Source organism: Lonchura striata, chromosome 1 (assembly GCF_046129695.1).
Source record: "Lonchura striata isolate bLonStr1 chromosome 1, bLonStr1.mat, whole genome shotgun sequence".
NCBI classification, from domain to species: domain Eukaryota; kingdom Metazoa; phylum Chordata; class Aves; order Passeriformes; family Estrildidae; genus Lonchura; species Lonchura striata.
In genome coordinates this window covers 86,146,627-86,167,110 of record NC_134603.1, presented here as the reverse complement: position 1 = coordinate 86,167,110, position 20,484 = coordinate 86,146,627, and the positions used below count along the sequence as shown (strand labels likewise).

The window sequence follows — 20,484 nt, the reverse complement described above, 5'->3', positions numbered from 1 at the left end:
CACATGTGGTGGTGAAATTCCTCCTCCAACCCGTGCTTCCAAAGAAAAACTCCGCAGGCTTAGCTGTTCGGTCTCAAGGCAGTTTATTGCTAGTTATCTAACAGATTATGTTCTTGGACTGCAGCTATTTGATCAGTGGCCTGGGTAGAGGCACACACACACCCTGACATCCTCTCTATCTGCTGTCTTCTTCGTCTCTCTCTCCGCCCAGGGTTGCTGCTATCTTTTATAAGATATATTACGTATAACATGTTTACAATTATTCCCCAATACCTACTACCTACGTTGCCAAGTGTTTTTCTACTCTAAACCAATCTGTGAGTGCCAACATCACCAAGAACATGGAGGTAAGGAAGAAGAAGGAAGAAGGATGGGATCAGCCCACTTTCCTCCATCTTAGAACTTCTGACCCTCATGTACAAAGTGAAAACCCCCCTGTACATGTGCTAAAACCCCCCTGTACAATACTAAAAAAATTTCCCCTCTACTTTGTGACTACTTATACTATACTATCTAACCTTTTGTGATTGCTTGTTCCACCTCCAAAGTTGGTAATTCATTCCATGGCTCAAACTCAAAATCACAGTTGTTTTTCAGCTGTCTGCCAGGGTCTAGAATGCTTCTGACCAAGGCCTGGAATCTCTAAAAATGTCTGAGAGACATTTTGAGTTCCCACAAACAGAGAAAAGGGGTTTGTGGTGGCACCCCCTGCCGTGGAAAGGAAAGAGAAGAGAAGATCTCTGTTCTTGAGCCCTCGGCCTCAGGGGAAAATGGGGGGGACTGTGGTCCCAAACAATGAAAAACTGAACTGTTGTTTTCTCCCCTCTTGGCAGGGCATCCTTGAAAGGAAAAATCCTAAAAGCAGTCTGTCCATCCATGCATTGGTGGTGAGAGCACTGTGCATGGAAAGGAGAAGGGTCACCATGGCAAACTTTTTCTCCGGGCGGTGCCATGTGTGACATGGAAACACAGGATGTGGAGCTGTGTTTCTTGGGGGGTCTGTGGCACAGGAAAGACTCTGTTCCCTCGATGGACTGAGTATCGATTGTCTGGAGGGTGGAAACCTGATTGGGGTCCAGATTGTGTCTCACTGTGGTTTGTTGGAGTTGGGTGGTGGGGGGAGGAATGCTTTTGCAAGGTTTCCATTTGATCTTTGTGTGGTTTTTTTTTTCCCTTCTTTAGTTTTCTCTTTTCTTTTGTTGTAGTAGTAGTTTAATAAAGTTTTTTTCTGTTATTAAGCTTGGGCCTGCTTTGCTCTGTTCTAGATTCCACTTCACAGCATTCAAGGGAGGGATCACATTTTCATGGGGGCACTGGCATTGTGCCAGTGTCAAACCATGACAACAATGATGGAAGGATTTTTCTTTTCTAGTTCAGAAACAAGCAGCATAACCTACCCCTCTCTAACAGCATATTTTGGGTTATATTGCACACCTGTATCTCTGATTACTGCTAAGCAGCTGACTCAAGTATGGAATCTGTAACAGAGTAAGTCACAACACCTGTGAAACCACCACATTTGGCATGACAGCTGATCACTTACACACAGCAAATTAAACCAAGTAAGGACAAGCACCACATGAAAATTTATTGTGAAGTGCAGTAATTTTTTTTTTCCTGCTCTCTGATGTACTGAATTATGTCACCTCTCTAGCAAAAGATGCTTCTGCCAGTAGGGAGGGAAGGAATCAAGTACTACATTGCTTTTCTGTTTGAGTACAGACAAGCTATGGAAGACAACAAATGTCTATTAGCCTGGCCTGACTATTGGATCCAATAGTACAGAATACCATACTTAAAAGAGTACCTGACAAGTTTGTAAAATGAAAGACAAAACTTTATTAATAGTTACATAAATGTAGTAATTTCAGCTCAGAAATTATTCTAGTTACAATACAATAGCATTTGCAATAAATAACATCTTCTAGAAATAGATTCCTAATATAAATTTTGCTCACCCATCCACCCACAGGGAGAAGTGCTTTCATACAGAGACAAAATACAGATGTGCAGCTCATCTGCATCTGATCCATAGCCTGTACAAAAATCATTTGCCTTTGTTGCCTCCTTCTTAAAATTTTATTTCTAAATTTTATATTTCCCTCCTTTGTCTCGGGGAGTTGAGGATATAAAAGGTACATTAAATGGTTTTTTCTTTGCTGCAGAAGTATGGGATTAGTATTAAAGTTAGGGATCCCTGATAAGCAGTAACTGACATTAAGAAATGAATTCACCAGTATCCCATTTCCCTTCTCCTGGAGGAACATTTTCCTCTCTCAAATCTCACTTAAATGTCAGAAGACTACACTTACTGTTTTTTTATTACTACCACCCTGAAGCTCCATCTGACTACTGCCCATTACCAGTATACTGGGGGGCAAAATTAGTTTCACTTGAGGTGAGCAGGAATAGAACAGGAATAAAATCAGGAATAAAACATTTGCCTAGGAACTCTATTATTTCAAGAACATCAGAGTATCTGAGGAAAGTTTGCACCAGCACAGAGAACACATGCACGCACTTACTACCTCACTGTTACGTTCTTTGCATGTGTGTGAACTTCTGATTGCCCAAAGGAAAAAAAAGGAAAGGAAAACTGACATATAAACAAACAGCTGACAGCAAAAAACAGATGCTGGAACAGTACTTTTATCTGACAGAGGGAGAGTAAGACTGTCTACTAAAAGGACAGAGTTGATAATCTATTTTTGCACACAAAACAAGAATAAAAACCTTTTTTCATCTATGTAAATAAACAATTGTCTGTAATCAGACATATTACATTTTGCTTTGTTTTTTCTAATTAATATGACAGGTTGAACCACAGGACAGAGAATTTGGATGTGGATCTCAACAGGTTTGCCGAGGTAAATTTTCTTCCATACTGCAGTATGATTCTAGTTGGGAAAATAAAATCCACAAGACAATTACCTGTTTGCAGCCATGGCAGTTTCATGCTGTGTATGTACTACATTGAATACTACAATTGGATACTGAACCTGTTTAATACTTAGGAAGTTTTTTTCCAAAATACACTCCTTCCTTAAAATGCAAATAAAGGCACTCCTTTCACATAGCTGGACAATCCCTTGTGCATGTAAAATCGAGATGCAAATGAAAATCCAGTGCTTACACTTCAAGGCAATGAGGCACTGCAAATATCACCACACTGCCTGCCTTCAACAAGAGACAGTATCTTAGCAGTGCCAAACTGAATTATTCTTTGCTTTCAGGAGACTGAGCCATATAGGACAAGCTCTATCTGGTCTCCTCTGCTTCTCAGTGCAGATGAGTCTCTTGGGCATTTTACAAATCAGCTGCCAGTACTCTTTCTGTATGTGAAGGAAAACAGTGTGCAGAAGTAAATGTGAGGACTGAGAACCTGCTTGGAACCTAAAATAAACTGAACCAAAGGCTAAGAATCCAAATTCTGCCATTTCATTTACACCATTACAGCCTGTTTTCTGAACCTTTCATTCAAGGTATGAATTGACATTCTGTAAGAAAGCAGTAGTTCTAGAAGTAAAAATTATACTGAATCAAGATACAAGGCTTGCTATTGTCCCTCCTAAATTTCTGACACAAATATGCTTGGCCAAGTGACACAAACATGATACCACAAATTCACAGAGCCAGAAATTATTGCTTTCAGCTTCTGTACAAGTGCCATATATTAAAAGCAATCAGAATCAGAAGCAGCTGAAAAATTTAAACTACATTCAACTTTGAAAATACATCTAAAATACTGTTAGCAAGAAAGGTGTTAAACTATCATCAGAGAACTAAATTTACCAAGCAACGTCCACTTGCTAGGGCCTTATACAATGAGAAATTGGTCTAATATTTCTTATTTGTTAGAGTGAGAAACACTTGGCCCACGAACTTACCAGAGAGACAAAGATCTGGGCCCACCAGTGTGCGTCTGTTGGCAGAGGAATAGTCCTGAAAATTCTGCAGCACTAAGGAATGCAGGTTTATGATTCCTGGAGTTGTTTTACTAGAGAAACAATTCTTCATTCTGGTGCTGTTTGCATGTTTGTTTGTTTTAAAAATGTTTTTCAATACCTTCAAAGAACAACATCCTAGGTTTCAGCACTGGCTTTAAAAAGATAAAATAAACCCAAAAGACATAAGTCACTAATTTCACAAAACTGACAGATGCTGCAGACTGCACTGACATGCTCTAGAAGGTAAGCTTATAGATAAAGGCACACTGGAGACAGTATTTAGCAGAAGCATCAATGGCAGCACAGCACCTACAAAATTGAAATTATTTAAGCAACTTATTTGCTTGTTTAAAAATGCATGTTTTCAAGAGACTAATTCCTGCTAGAACATTGTGTAGTATTTCATAATGGATTAAGCCCAACATTTGGATTTCAGAAATAAATTAATTACTGGTTTGAGTGGGCTTTAAGTTTTTTCAGGAATGCTCTAAAAACAGGAATGCCTGTTTTTTTCAGGAATGCTTTTATTATGTTAGCACATCTGTAGCGGGAACTGAAAGACATCAGAAACTGACCTTGCTTTTGTTGACCAAGTTATTTAAAAATACATATATACATATATATACATAGACACACACTCTCTCAAGAAGAGGGAGAGTGTGATAAAGTAGATTTGTTTCAAGAAATAGCCTAAACCCCCCATTTACAGAGTTGAAGCTTTCATACCATTCATACTGCACTGCTTATGGGAAAAACACAGACAACACTTGTATTAGCCCTTTTAGTTCTGCACAGCATCTCCCACCACAATGATTCCTGCAGTCACATAAAGATCTCCAGAGAGATGCAGGGCTGGACACAGGGTAAATACTCCTCAGTGCTGAATTAGTCCCTAGTAGCCTTAGGGACTGTTACTGACTGCACTTGAGAATCAGAAGTATGAAACAAGTTATGAGCATGCTATATTGCTGCAAATTTTGACCACTGATTTCTTCCAGCCTAGACAGTTTTGACTGCTGCCCAAGTCCACTAACAAGAGAAGCCCAGAAGCCACAGTGTTCAACCCAGCTACTCTGTTGTATTAGACTTCTAAGAAAGGATGGAGAAAGCCCCAGAATTCTCTACTACATTATTCCTCATGATGGAAATGGGATATGTCCCCTCCCCGACCCTTCTAAACTGCTCCCTTTGGTCTCTACGCTGCTTCATCCTCTGATAATGGGTTCTCTACCACTGAATTAAAAAAAAAAAAAAAAACAAAAAAAAACCCCAACAAAATAAAATCCCAAAACATTAAAAAATACACCCTCTTCAAAACTCTTTTCTCCATTAAAACACACCATTCCTCCATCTCAGCCCTAGACTTCAGTACATCAGTAGAGTACCCCCAGGAAAAGCTGACATCATGGCTAAACAGTACCACTGACACAGATGCTCCCACAAGTGAGGCCTGTGTATAAAAGTATGGTCTTCAGTTAGGGATTTCAAAAGCAATATTGGAGACATAATTTCAAACAAGCAGACTATGAAGAAGTTACCCAGACTGTGAACAAGAATGTCAGAACTGCAATTAACACCTACCCTTGCCAAAGACCTAAAAGGCTCTATTTAGGCCAATACATCCAGTCACTCAATAGCTAGAGAGGAAAAAGTCAAAAAATCTCATGTTTAATCTAAAACATTGCTCAATACCGACTACCACGACAATGAAAGTACAATGAACCTCCTGCTCCACACAGGGTATTTGCCACAAACATTTCACTGCACAAGTGCCCAGCACATCCTTTAAGTGAGCACTTGATGCTGACAGATGAAAACTCACCTCAGCTGAGCATTCAGTCTTAAAAGGTCCACAGCTCCTCAAAGTGATCTAGAAAGGTTGTTTTGGATGCTCAAAATGCTTCTCAAGGTTCATTAGACCAAGTCCTTCCTGCTACAGTTTCCTGAATGGACATGGCAGAGCCAAAGCAATTTGATCATTACAGAAGCAACCTAGGGCTGGATTTCCCTGCAGACACTACACCTCCTGTGTGAATGCAGGGAATGTTGCATCCTACAGGACATAGATATACCATGTTACATTACAGCCGAACCAGTGCAACTGCTCTAGTTCTTAACTTTCTCTGAAAACACAATATTTTCACCCAATGAACACTACCCTAGAAAAGGAAGTCCCAAAGTACAGTTGGATAAAGACAATGCACTAAAAATGCTCTTTGTGTTTCCATCCTAAATTAAAAATTAAGATGGAGCCTGTAAGGAACTTCATCTGTATTGGCTTTTGCTGTTGTAAGTCACACCACTTCCCAAAGAGAGCATTAGAAGCACATATGAATCTGTATGTCATTTCTAGTTACCATAGTTTTGTAGCAGCCCTGGCTAGGTTTGTAGCAGTGATATAGAAAAAAGGCCTTCTGAAGTTCAAACATTCAGCACAGAACATGCAAGAAATAAGATGTGCTTTTTCTTGTTTTCTAGTTCCTATAATGGTGACAAGAGCTGACATCTAATAATTTCTCCCTCCTTCTGCCTTTACCTGTACTAAAAATTTACCCTTTAATCTGAAATTAGTTGATATTTTAGGAAGATTTTGGTTCTGGAAAAACAGAGGTGGGCCAACATGTTTCAGATGTGTTGCACCAGTGTGTTCTGTGCTTTTACCCTCATTTAGTTATCTGTCTTTGGAGCTGTAGTTGAAGGAAATTCCATTTCTGATGGACCCATTTATAAGTGTTCTAGAATTCTCTCTTTCAATCTTTTCTCTGCTGAAGATAGTGTCCTGATCACTGTCAAACTCTGACTCAGAGACCATCAGACTGGAGTTGTGTTCTGTACTTCTGTGTTTTATACCTAATAAAAAAGCAAAACAAACTCATTAGAAAGGCTTGGGTTTTCAGTAACATATTACCATCTTCTCCTCTGCTATGATATCAAAGGTAAGTGAAAACATTCTCTGCAGTGCAATGTAACAGCATACACCAATACAAAAACTGGCTTAAGAAGCATCATATCCATTTCAGATAGTCTTACGACTTCATTGCTGCCCATCAGTTTAAGAGTCTGAAATGTCAATATATTATTTAAATTTAAATGTAGTTAAACAACTAGATTATCTTAGTACATACACAATGTATTTTTAATATTTTGAATATGGAACCAGTCTTATCCACTCAATAACCTTATTAACATGAGTGGCAATGAAAGGTCATGCTTTCTACAGAAACATTATCTCTGTCTTTCTAGGACAGCAATTTTTCAGAATTATTTTGTTTCCTTGGATTCCAAGATTTCCCCTGCTAAAAATTGAAAGTCAGATAAATTAAAAGATGTAAAAACAGTAGCTGAAATCTACTAATGTCTAACAAGGCACTGATATGCAGCCACAAAACCAGCTCCAAAGTAAAGCATGTGCAGAAGAGGAAGGCTTACATAGAGAAAATCTGTGGGGCAATTGACTGTTCTAAATTAAGATAAACTCAGAAGCTCAGAGCAGAGGTTGAGCCCAAGGCTTTATTAAAGAAGTTGACTGATTATCCCCCAGGCACTTCACTATTTGTCTCTGCCATTTCCAAACTTGTAGGCCTGCTTCTGGGCCTGCTTCAGTCACATTGGCTGCACACTTGGTGGGTGAGCTCCCAGGCTGCCATACAACACATACCATATTTGGGCCGTAGCTCCATTCTCTCCTGTTCATCTATGTTATCTAGGATGGTATATTTTGTTTTCTTTCTTATCTTTGTCCTCTTCCTGCTAAAAAGATAGCAACCAAAAAGACATTTAATTCTCATGTGCACACATAAATCTGCCGCTCCCCTTCCTTTTTATATACAGACCTCAATATACAGAATGCCATTGTACTTTCTCACCTCCACTTAAAAATATTGCTAGTTTATACCTGAATAAGACAGTTATACAATATGGACAGGACAGTATAGTTAATTTTCACTGATATAGAAAGCAAGGCAGATTGATTTGCTCTCCTAAACCACAGTTTGTTGAATTTCAGCATAGTAACTACAAACACAGTAGATGAATATTCATGTGCCCCCACAGTTCACAGTGGAGAAGCTCCCTTACTGCTCAGCCAGCATTACAGCAACAGCCAGCCTTGGCTTCCCCTCCATGTCCCCTCTTGACATTCTATCCCGTGCTGTAATTCCCTCCTCTTTTTCACATGGATCTGTATCAACCAGCCCTCACTCTCAGGCACAAGCCATACAAGGTCAAATGACAGAAGCAGCTGAACTTATAAAAAAATCCCTCAAATAATCATCCAATACACACAAGCCTGTGAGGCTCCACCCCACACTGTGGGAGTGGAATGGGACACACTATACTATTTAAAGTTTTATATTAATAGCACGGTTCCTTTAACCATAAAAAGAAAATTGGTATTGACTCCTACACATCCTTTACATACTGCAAAGACACCCTAGAAAAAGATTAAAATTCAGAAAGATTTTGATGGCATTTTATTTTTGCTAACACCTGAACAAGCTATCTTTTTGCTGAGCTATTTGAGCTGCAGCAAAAACACTTGCTCTAGTGACAGAACTTGCAGAGGCTTGTCACTTGAAAGAGAATTTCTTATCAGCTCAGGGAAAGACTGGAGGGAGGGAAACAACATTCGGTAATACTACTGAATGCTCCTTTTTAAAGAAAGAGAAAGCAAGAAGTCTGTATGACTGGTATCACTAGAGTACTCCTTGCCTGTAAGCCACATGTAGTCTGGCCACCCACTCTTCTCCAAAGGATAAACCAGAATGGGAGCAGATCCTTTCCCATGGCCTAGAACATTCCTACATTAGTGACCTATAGGACATGCCTTTTGTTTTTATAGCATGGAGTACCTGCAGAACTCAGTAGGAGACTGAAGATCTGCGTATACTCTCAGCATTTTAACATTATCACTTAATATGAAGGATACTGCAATATTAACTATTTGGTTTTCATAATGCAGAAGAGCACAGACACACAAATGGATACTCCTTTTTTTCAAAAGAAGTGTGTGTCTTCAGAAATAGCTACAGAAAGCTCCTCGCATGTCCAAAATCAGCTCAGTGGTTTAGTGCTATGGACTGGACTAAAAAGTGGCAGTGGTGTGCTATTTTTGTGTATACCCCATGAAAAAGAAACACAAATAATGTACCTTTTACAGCAGCAGATGCAGAACCAGGCAAGCCCTACCACGACCACGATCAAAATAAAAACAGATACAGTCACATAGAGTATACTCCACTCTGAAAAAAGAAACACAACAGTGTTTTGTAAGGTCATATGAATAACTTTTAATACAACTCTATTAAAATAACCAATCCCGAGGAATGGGGAGTGGCAACAAGAATGTAGGAAAACTCAGCACCATCATCTTCTTTGATGAATTCTTAAAATCTTTAAGCTTTTAGATTAGAAGTGCACATTACAAAATTTTCTTCCTCTCAAATACCTTTTGCCATCCCAAGATATTTGAAGTCTATGTGGGAACTGACAGTCCTGCAAAGGGTCATGGTTATTATCTCAGTTATCATTCCCTAATTGAAATAAACAGAGGTACTCTGGGTCTGGCACTTTAGTAGTGCTTCAAAAGAGGAGCTGATTACAGGTATATCCTTCTACCCAGACATTTATATTTATAAATCTAGGTAAACTGGAAAGGTTACAGAGAGTTATGCAATCATTTGAACTCTGATGTGTACACTCAGAGTTGTCAGTGTTATCAGGTTCTAAAAGTCAGAGTATTGGTCAGTCCAGAACACCGATGTTTTCTTTGCTTAGATCAGATCATACTTCTGGCACAGAAACATCAACCAACCACTCAGAGAAATTGAAATTGCTGCCTCTTTTCCAGCTTTGCAACAGTCCTACTCAAAAGCTTTGCAATGCCCATGTTATTCAACAAACCCTCCAACTGGCCCCAAATCATTGCAAAATCTCCCTCCCATGACCAAATTTTCACGTTTTTTTCATCAAATAGTGATTCTCTTTAAAATTTAGGTTACTACTGTCAAGACATCATTTCAAGAAATTATTCAAATATCTTTCTATAGAAAGGAATTGTTGGGCTGGAAAACACAGACTGTTTTAATCTCCCCCCAGCATCTACCTCTTAAATATCACCTATTCTGAGAACAAATAATCAACAGTCTCACATGACAACAAGTTACTCTTGAAAGACATCCCACAACACCCAAACTCACCACAATTACTCTCTCCATCATTTAGATAACGGTGAATCAAGTTTTCCATCCACAGCTGGTAGCAAATGCAGCGCTTTGTTATGGGGTCACAGTGCCCATGTCCAGAGCATTTCAAAAGACAGGCTAAGAACAGAACCAAACACAGGGGCCATTGTGTAAATGGACAACTTGTCATACATCCTCTTATTGTTAGACTAGTTTGGTGGCACGGCACCTGGCTCATAATACTGTGATATGTTTCGAAACTCCCTTTCCTTTGGGGTTATGTGTCAAATAGATCTACAGTTTAGCAGACTGCTGGCTGTGTGGAGAAAGAATGTAATCAGAGTGTATTTATAATAGAACAACAACCTTTTCAACCAGTAAATAAAGACAGAATTTACTACACAATCAGTGACTATTTTATCACCAGAGCTTGGTTACTATGTATGCACTTGAATTGTTGTCTCCTGGTTTTAAATTACAGAAAAGTCATGTCTGTAATACCTAAAGATCATAAAGAGTTGACATTACTACTGAAGCTTAAAATAAACTTAGAAGTTCAAGCATAATTTTGGGCAAAATAAATAGTTCGTTATAGGAAACTCCAGTGGCCCGTGTATATTGCAAAGATTAGAAAACTAGGTGGTAACACAGCTATCATCCATTTTGCCTGATACAGGCAGACAAGAAAAAGTTAGATTACAAGCCTATTTACTGAACACTAAAAGCCCTGAAGGAAGCAGACATGAAACATATCTATTTTATGGCTATATTAAGTCTTGCACATCTTCTAAGAAAAGGTAGTATGTAAGCTATCCTTATCCTCATTCCACAGGCCTTCCTGATGCAGATCAGATTAATGTGCTTTTTTGCCTGCTAAGAAAGATGATGTCTTTTAAGAGTGACTATCTACCTGCCACAAATCATGAAGCATTTTAAGTATTGTCCTCAACATCATCTATTGTAAAGCTACACCCACCAAGCCCAGACACCAGATGGCAGACAGAAAGACTTCATGCAGTGTTTACAGGTGCTGTGTTGGCCAAATGTCTGCAAAGTTCTCAGATGGGCAAGCACAATCCAAAACATACCAGCTGTGTCAACTCGCAGGACTTTAAAAAGCAAGAAGTCAGCCTTCTGTTTCAAAAGCTGCACATGCAGAGTCCGTGAGACATCTGATGCCTTGATCACCGTGGAAGGATGCCCGTTCTGCACATAGAACACAACTGCGGTGCTGCAGAAAGAACAGCTAAGATCAGGACTGCTGTCACAGACCACTTCCGTGGACCACTTCAGCAATCAAGTATAAAGTCACATAGAGTTTAGTCTTTTTTTGCTTCTGGAAAGCCAGCGTCACCACTGGTAAAGATTAGGGAGCTCTGTCTGTGGAGCAGTCAACTGATCTTCATTTTGAGCTGGGAGCATCAGCAGTTCTCAGGATTCTCAGTTTCACAGAAGACAGAAGAGGATAACAGCAAATATAATTCCATCCTTGGTCTTCGTGAATTTTGCTTTAAGAAGTGTGTATAGATTTGCTTTCTCTATTGTCATATAGAGCCTGTCACAAAACATTCTGAAGCAATTTCAGTAAATTTATGGAATTGAATTTAATAGGAGAAAAAGCTCAGAAGCAAGGGATCCAGAGAACTTAATGTGGAAGCCCTCCTGCCCTGTCATCCACAACTTTTAAATTGGGTGGTGTTGATCTCACCCTGTATCAGACACTTCACAGAACATTGTAATTTGAAAAGCTGTGATTAAAAATATCATAGCTATAAATGGTAGACTTTCTGGTAGACACTGTGTTTTTAAATATTAAGAAGTTCGCCAAAAGCTAAACAAACATCAAAATGGGTTTTAAATTACAAAGTGGTTGACAAAAAGTAATTTAAAGCTAACTCATGTAAACAGTTTCTACCAATCATGCTGAGAAGTTTCTCAGGGTACACACAGCCATCTCTAGCATTCTACACCAAGCAGAGGGAGTATTTCTTCTTCACAGTAAAATATCACATTTAAGAGAATCCACTGTGGTGTCTTCTGTGCAAAAAATTTTCATCACCAGTTACCTGGGAAAAATTTTACAAAATATTAAGAATATCAAAACCATGGAGAAAAAGTACAAAAAAAGGGAAATAAAAATGGTCTGATTAAATAGAGCTGGAACCTTATTTTGAAATACAATACATGCTTCACTGTGAGCAAGTATGTTTATCTTTCTCCATCCAACATTTGGAAAAAATAGCAGCACTCTATGGAACAAAGACACTGAAATATATATGCATGCACTTTCTTTAAAGGAAAAATAAAAAATCTGTACAGAACAAATGGGACTTTTTAAAAACAAAACATGTCACTTCTGAGCCTCTAAAGAGTTTACTTCATCAAGTTTCTACCACAGAAGAAATTCACCTTTTAAAGTATATTCTGATGAGAAGTATAGCATTTCTTGTCACCTTAAGAAATATTAATTTGCAACTAATTATGAGCTGTGAGAGAGGCAAAGTAAATCACAAGTCATTCTGGCACAACAGGATACCTTTGTACCTTATATCTGAGTAGGCTTGTATCTTCTGAACTTTGATATCTGAATCCAAAACATTCAGCAGTACAGCCAACTGTCTCACCAGAGTGTCCTTCTGCTGCTCACTTAGCTGTCCCACTCCAACCTGCAGGATCAGCTCCACCAGACCACTCCTTCTGGGATCTGACAGAAGAAGAACATGCTGTTCCCTCAGAGCCTGGGAAGCATTTCAGTACCAACATGCAGTACTTGAACGTATTTATTAATACTAATTATTATTATTTTCTGCATAAGACCCAAATTATTAATTTTCTGCATAAGACCCAAATCACTGATAAGCCAACTCTTTTGTGTTCTTAGAGAAGTACTCAGTTTATTTTGTCACATTCTCTACAAAAAAAACTGGTGGGTCCTAAGATAGTAACCCATCTTATTAATAGAAATAAAGTACTTCAGGGTGCACTTTCAGCATTTGCACATTTCCATGCAGAAGAGCAACTTCTGCTCTCCTAAATGCTACCATCTTAAAGTCAGAGGTAAGCACTAGATGAGTCCAATTACCAAATTCCCTACAGACTACCACCCAGGACAAAGGAGCCAAAGATGGACTAGTATTGTAGCATCCAAGACAGTGAACAAGTCTAAATGAGGATGGTAAATCTGAGAAATATCAGGTACGTTAACCCTGCCTACCCTTACAAACTGAGGTTTCTTTTATATGATGCTTGAACTTCTCTAGGTGCCTCTCAAACAAAACAAACTTCACAGATATTCAATGAGAATCATAATCCAATTACTATGACTACATTCAACAGTAAACTGAGGAACAAAAACAAAATCATTGCCCAAGAGCCAGATAAACAGACAGATCCAAGATTTCAGATATTTTCCTGAGATTTCAATTTCCATAATTTGGTTATTTCACCCGCATTTACAATCCCCTGAAATTCTTTGAGAATTTTTTTTGTCTTTTAGGACAAAAGAACTAAAATAAACAAAGCCACACTTTCAACCATCAAACAGCAGCATTTGTACTTAAATTTAATGGTCAGTTCCCATTTCTTCCTATTGGCCAAACTAATTAACAACCAAAAAAAGAAACAGAAACCCTACAGTGAATGAGAAGCAACAAAAGCCCAATGAAAATATTAATTAGTAAGTATAAGTTTTATTTATTTATGGTCCCAACTATGGCAACTGTAGTAGTTAAGAATCCTGACGTCACCTTTTAACACACTTGGGCCTAGTCACAAAACAGTAAGAAGGTAGAAACCTGTTTACTCTGTGTTTTAACTTGAGAGATTCTCATCAACATCCGAATAAATAAGTGAAGAAGAGAACAAAGATGTGGTATTCACAACATGTCAATGACCTTTTAATTGTCATACCAGGCCGTACTTCCACAGTTGCTGAATCAACATCTGAGTCTCCCTTAGCATCCGTCACTTTCAAGTGGAAAATATAGGTTCCTTCCACAAGATTAGTTAGCTGCAGTACTGCCTCGTGGTCTGAGCCATGGATCACGTCCTGAAAAAACATGGTCCAGAACAGTTACACCCTCAGAGAAAGATATTATTTGCAGGTTTCATTATCAAGTCAGCTATCTGGTATGATGCTCTGTGCTCTTGCTTTGACTTTTGACTTACCCACAGTTTATAGCAGAGTAATAAAATTTGGAAGCGACAGTTAATAAAGATGTCTACACACTATGGATATTTTCATTAAAAATACCCAAAGAGAGAACAGCTGACAATCTGAAGAACTCATCTTCTTGAAAATCCACAACAGTTACATTATTATTTCTCAATTTTATTCTGGTATCCTTAGTTCCACTTTCTTAACTCCTAATTTCTTCTCCTTGGAGTTCATGCATTTTCAACTATCAACTCTGCCAGATATATTTAAGCTAAACCTCTTCAATTCTTACACCCTCATGCAAATTGCTTCTAGAAGTTTTTTATGATTTTGCTTTTTCTCCTTTCCTAGTACTTTCCGATTTACAACTATCTTCCTGAGACCAAAAGAGCTGTCTACAACACTTTCTGCAAACAGGAAAAAAAATTATCCCAGTTTTATAAGCTGATACATATCAGGTATTTCTGCTGTTCACCCCACTCAGAGAGCAGAATCCCTTGCCTTCATGCCCTCAGCTAATCATCTGCCAGGAGAAGGTGCCTACACATATAATGCCAAACACCCTTTTTAACTTAAAATTTACCTCATATGCTACCAGGCAGGATTCCTTAATATTTATTGGTACTTGCTCTCAGACCTTCCTCCTTTGGAAAATCTGGATTTCAGATTTTTTTTTCTCTCAAACACATTAGCTTCATACTATCATCAATTACTCTGCATTGCTGCAGTCCTTAGTTACTATATTCTCTAGCTGTACTGAAAATATTAGCAGCCTCTTGAACCACATCATTACTGAGAGCAGGGGAGACAAACCAGAAACAGGCACCACACCTGACAGCATCTTATGGGTCATACCTGCTCTCCCTGCTGCAGTTACATGCAAAACAAATTACATTACACCTTCAAGAAACTTACCCCAGCTGCTGGGCTTTGACCATCCCGAATCCACAAATATGACACAATCCCCTGGTCATCAGCAGACCCTGAGCCATCCAAGGTAACAGAGTTGTTTGGAAGCACTAGAACATGCTTCCCACCAGCATGTGCCCGGGGTGGACTGTTGTTTTCTAGCCATAAAGATAGTGGAGAAGGATTTCTTTCAAAACATGTCACATGCCATTGCCAATACACCCACACTGCAATTCTTTACTTGATGATTACAGACAATAACAACAGAACCTCATGTCAAAGCTACAGGGAAAGGATGAATTGGTATACAAAATCTGTCTCTGAGCATATTGCAGTTGAGGAGAAAGATCTTTTTCAAAAAGCATTGTTGGATATTCCATTTATAGTCTCACAATAACTTAAACATCAGATCTTCTCAGTTAAGTAAAAAGATTTTCTGCCTACTTAGGAACACAGCCCCGCATGAGATCACCATGCTGGGACCTCTTCATTTTGAAAATCAGTTATTAGCCAACAGAAACTTGTGCAAGATTTTTTATCTTCAAATGCCTGCATTTTGGCAAAATGCAAACAAAAAACTTAAGAGTAAATCTAATTCCCAAATGTTTTTCGATCACCACTAGCAGTGAAACTAAGGCATGCATTAGTCATATGGTGAAAAAAAAGACAAAGAAAGATGAACATGTTCTCTTTACAGAAACCAGACATCACTGATTTTTTTTCAGAGCACAGCTAGTAAGCCAGGGCTCACAGAGGCTATGGGGCTGAGTGAAATACCTCACTGTACACAAATAGTTGGACATAAATAATTCAATCCTGGGCAGATATCAAGGGTGTTGGCTGTTAACAGCATAGGTTTGTGTCTCTTCCATGTAAAACCAATTGACTAAACATGGTTATAGGAAAATTGTGTATTTTTAATATCAAACCTGTGACTGTAGACAGAACTTAATGTGGCTATACTTCACAGCACAAACAAGACTATGGATACATTTGGGAAGAGCTGTTGCCACATACTTCTAACTGAACACTAACTGAAACTCTGAAACAGTTCAAGCAATGATGCACATGAGTAAAACAAAGCCTAACTTCTCCTCCAAGATGCACATGGCTCACGGCAATCCCAATCCCAAATACAAATTGAGCAGAGACTGGATTAAGAGTAGTCAGCATAATGCCTCTAAGCCTTGAAGAGAAGGACTTGGGGTATTAACTGAGCTCAGCATGACCCAGCAACGTGCACTTGCAGTCCAGAAAGCCAACTGCATTCCTGGGCTTGCTGAAGTCAACACATCCCAGGAAGTGTCCAAGGTCAGACTGGATGGGGCTTTGAGATACCTGGTCAAGTGGAAGGTATCCCAGGCTACAGCAGGAGGTTTGGAACAAGATGGTTTTCATGGTCCCTCCAAACCCAAACTACTATGATTGTCCTACAGCCTCTTCTACAGCATGCATGTGGGGAAAAAAAACCCAAAAAACGTAAAATACCCCACACTACAGCAACTGTTTCTCTGTATAATTAAAAAACACCAAACCAAATGAAAACCTACCACAACAACACACCACAAAAAAAAAAAAAAACCCCAAACCAAACAACTCAGATCTTTTAATAATAAATTTTTAAGTGGAACTTAAAAACTTAAAAACTGAGACATCTTGTCTTGGATGTTACTTTAAAATCCACAGGAAAACTGCTTTTCTGCCCAAAGCTTAATTTCAAAGATAAAATAAAAACATATCTTCCTAATGATGTAGACATACAATTGTCAAAAAAATTATTTTGAAGCACGTTTATTACAAGTAATTTTGCATATACCGAACATTGAAACAGCTTGCATCAAAGGAAATTAATTCTGCCAGTCACTCACAATACTACTTTAATACAAAAGAGCAGTTTTCTTAAACACATTTGAAATATAACATCAAATATGTTACACCTCTCTGTTCTGCTTTCTTTCACATTCCATCAGCAACTGAATGAAGTGTCCAGCTGCCCACTATGGCCTAAGAAGCAGCAGCCAGGCTTACCTTCCTTCACAGTAATGGAGAGCACAGATGCACTGCTCAAGCCTTGCTGGTCTTTCACAGTCAGCCTGAAGTGATAGGTACCAACCTGGAGACCAGTCACAGTTGCTATTGCCTTGTCAGTGTTTTCCATCTGTACAGAGCTTGGCCCACTGAAACAAGACATCTCACAAAAATAATTGTGCCCAGGCAGCCAAACTGTGAGTTCAACAGCATTGCTCAGGCCTTTTGATTTTATGTGTTATAGTTCTACTACTGCTGTAATGACTGATGGCTAAAGAACTACATAAGTTTAGTTCAGAGAATTCATTAATGCCTTTTTTGAAGACGTTCAAAGCACCCAAGCACACATCCCGACCTATCAGAAGAATAGAAAAACCCCCCAGAAGTTCAACCTCACCACGGTTCTATTTCATGAGACCATGAAAATAGAACTATAATTAATAGCTATTTAATGCAAATTATATTGCTCTAAGAGCCACTCACAACCTGTACAGGCTGCCAGCAGACCTCTTCCTGTACCAGGTACGACAGCTGCATGAGCTAAAATACCTTGCCTTTTTATTAAAGATCAGTTAGATTTGCACATAAACATAGAATTATAAGCTTTTGTAAAATATTTTCCATCATCATTCATGACTGATTTAGTCACCCATTACTGGAAGTTCAGGACAAAGTGACTGATACTTTATTATTCAATAAACAAGTGACTGAGAAACCCTAGTTCTAAGCACAAATGGAAAAACTTTGTATATTACAGGATACAATCCAAGCCTGCTACTTGCTTTTTAACAGGCGACACAAAAGTCCCTGTCATTTTTTCTTAATTTTATAAAAGTAGGCCTCAAAATTAAACATTGCAAAAGATAGGCAGAGATTGCCTGAGCTTTTTAAGTTCAACTTAAAATGGCTATTTTTATGCTATTACTACCCACGTGGGATTGTCCTGAAAGCAATTTTCGAACATAATTCACAATTCATCAGTCAAAATGATTGGATAAGAGGCTCTAGACTCAATCACTTTCACTTTGTTCTCTATTTTACTGAGGATTAGTGAAATCTTTGGATACCTGATATTTTCCCAATGATAGAAGACAATGCCTTGGTCATCTTGGCTTTTGCTTCCATCCAGTGTAGTACTTTCTACTGGGAAGGTCAATTCCTTGTCAGGGCCAGCCACCGCTACTGGAGGACTGTTATTTTCTGCAAAATTAGTATTTAGTGTATGACATTTTCTAGGTAGTCACTGGCAAGTCTTGCCAATCAGATTTTACACAGGGTATTTTAGTAAAATTTTGATATATTGGCTCAAAAGGTACAAACCACAAGCATAACATGTACAAGCCATCAGGTGGGAGATGTCAGCTCTGCAGCAAGCCAAATGCCATAGCAAGTGGGATCCCAAATCCAACTGCAAGTACTTCCCTTTTTCATTGTCCTATCTAAAGGCACAGTCATATTCCCAAAAATCTTGCTGCATGCTCAATGCATTACATGAAATGTCAAGAAACATGAGTGGTGGGGTATTCTCCTGGTTCCACCAGTCCATCCTCTTTAAAACATCCCACACAAATATGATTCTTTGCCCTCAGAAAAGGTCCTAACTCATTCTGTCTGCTGCTCAAGGCCACTAAGCTAATATCAATATACAGCCTTTGAGAATTTAGTGCAGAAACATAACCTGTTACTCTGTTTTCAGTCTCTGCTTTTGTGACATCGTAAAACTGGCAACACTACCATTTTCCTGGTTATCTATTTACCCTTGAGCCTGACTTCAGCAATAGCATCTTTCTAACTCCACATTATAACAGGTCATAAAAGGCACCACCACACACCACACTTTCAATTCATGTTCTTGTTTCTGCAGAGAATGACTACTGTAAAGTTGCTCCAGAAGGGATCATCTACAAAAGATGCATATTAAGCGGCAACAGAAGATAAAACATTTCCCCATGGTGGAATGTGAGACATGCACAGGGGCAGAAAAGGCTACTGTGGATGCAAAAGGCAAACATACTGTGAAAAAAAAAGCATTAAAAAAAAAAAAACAAACACATGAGGTCCAGATCATTTGAGCTTATTCATCATTTGGCTCCCAAACCTAAATAAACATTTGAAAGACGCAGCTTTTAAAAAGTCCTTGGTCGACACTTTTTCCTAGGAAGCACAATGCAATTTGTTTAAGTGAATTCAAATCACACAAGGACTCTTGCAGGATAATTGCGAAACAATTAGGAAATTGAACAAAGTGCTCATTGATACTCTGAGCAGCTTTCAAAACAGACTCTGTAGGACATTAAACTCAAGAGCAACAATTTGGGTTTTAGAAGCATATTCAAACAGATCTCTGTTGCCTTACATAACCAAGCTGGTGTGACCCTCAGGCTCACCACCTGGATTTTGTTTGATTCAGCATTTGATTCTACACTTAACTGCCTGCTTTGACAGCAAATGGAGGTGGACAAGTTCCTGACCCAGGGGTACCAGGCATTGCGGCTGCCATATCAGTGGTACAATGTGGGGAGAGGAGGTGTTGGAGAGCGGCACCAAGGCACCAGGCTGGGCCAGCCCTGAGGGACCCAGATGTGCCTGCACTGACTTACCAGGCTGCACGATCAATGTCACCTCGGCTGTGGAGCGCTGCCGCGCAGAGTCTGTCACAGTCAGCTGGAACGTGTAATCTCCTTCCTGCATTGCGGAGAGCTGCAGGTACGGCGTCCGCACTCCCTTCGCAGCATCAGCAAGGACAGAGCACCAGATAAAACATAAAGGGTTGTGGGTAATGGAAGGTCTTACAGAGAAAATGTAAGGAAAAATAAATGCTTAAAAGTGTTTGAGTAAGGAGTTTATGCATTTTGCAGATAAAGAGGAGGCTTAAAATTTGGCAGACAGAGGTAATGTGTTCACTATTGCAACTGTCCCTACCAACCCAGGGAAATATCTGTAGGCAATAAATCCTATTTTCTTTTGTTGGTATAACCACTGCATACGCCACATCTCCACAACAATAACTGTGAAACACATGGAAGACTACCATTCTTAATTAGGAAATTAAACACTGATGAAAATTCCTACTGCTTATTCCATTTCATTAGGGATATTTTAAAAACAAACTTCATGACATCCTTTAGTACTTATAAAAACTGTTAAATGCAAAACCAAGCTTGACTTGAACAAATAGGGTTATGGAAAAAAACTCCATATTAAACAAGACAACTCTGTCCTGAATTTACTCTTCCAGCAGCATTTGCTGATACCTCTAGAA

General features: G+C 38.9%; 1 protein-coding gene across 3 annotated transcripts in view; it reads right to left on the bottom strand.

Moving 5' to 3' along the window:
• Nucleotides 1-1,815: 1,815 nt before the first annotated feature.
• KIAA0319 (KIAA0319 ortholog) overlaps nucleotides 1,816-20,484 on the bottom strand; it is a 57,263-nt gene continuing 38,594 nt past the window's right edge. For 2 of the 3 annotated variants that reach the window (XM_021553366.3, XM_021553368.3), the window contains 11 exons: nucleotides 19,823-19,946; nucleotides 18,290-18,422; nucleotides 17,223-17,371; nucleotides 15,201-15,352; nucleotides 14,039-14,177; nucleotides 12,674-12,833; nucleotides 11,218-11,360; nucleotides 10,145-10,267; nucleotides 9,097-9,187; nucleotides 7,606-7,697; nucleotides 1,816-6,797 (listed from right to left, as the gene is read on the bottom strand). In XM_021553366.3, the coding sequence (XP_021409041.1) occupies nucleotides 6,619-6,797; nucleotides 7,606-7,697; nucleotides 9,097-9,187; nucleotides 10,145-10,267; nucleotides 11,218-11,360; nucleotides 12,674-12,833; nucleotides 14,039-14,177; nucleotides 15,201-15,352; nucleotides 17,223-17,371; nucleotides 18,290-18,422; nucleotides 19,823-19,946 (1,485 nt within the window). In that variant the 3' untranslated portion in view covers nucleotides 1,816-6,618. The remainder of the gene's footprint in view (nucleotides 6,798-7,605; nucleotides 7,698-9,096; nucleotides 9,188-10,144; nucleotides 10,268-11,217; nucleotides 11,361-12,673; nucleotides 12,834-14,038; nucleotides 14,178-15,200; nucleotides 15,353-17,222; nucleotides 17,372-18,289; nucleotides 18,423-19,822; nucleotides 19,947-20,484) is intronic. The other variant, XM_021553369.3, reaches the window with a different exon arrangement.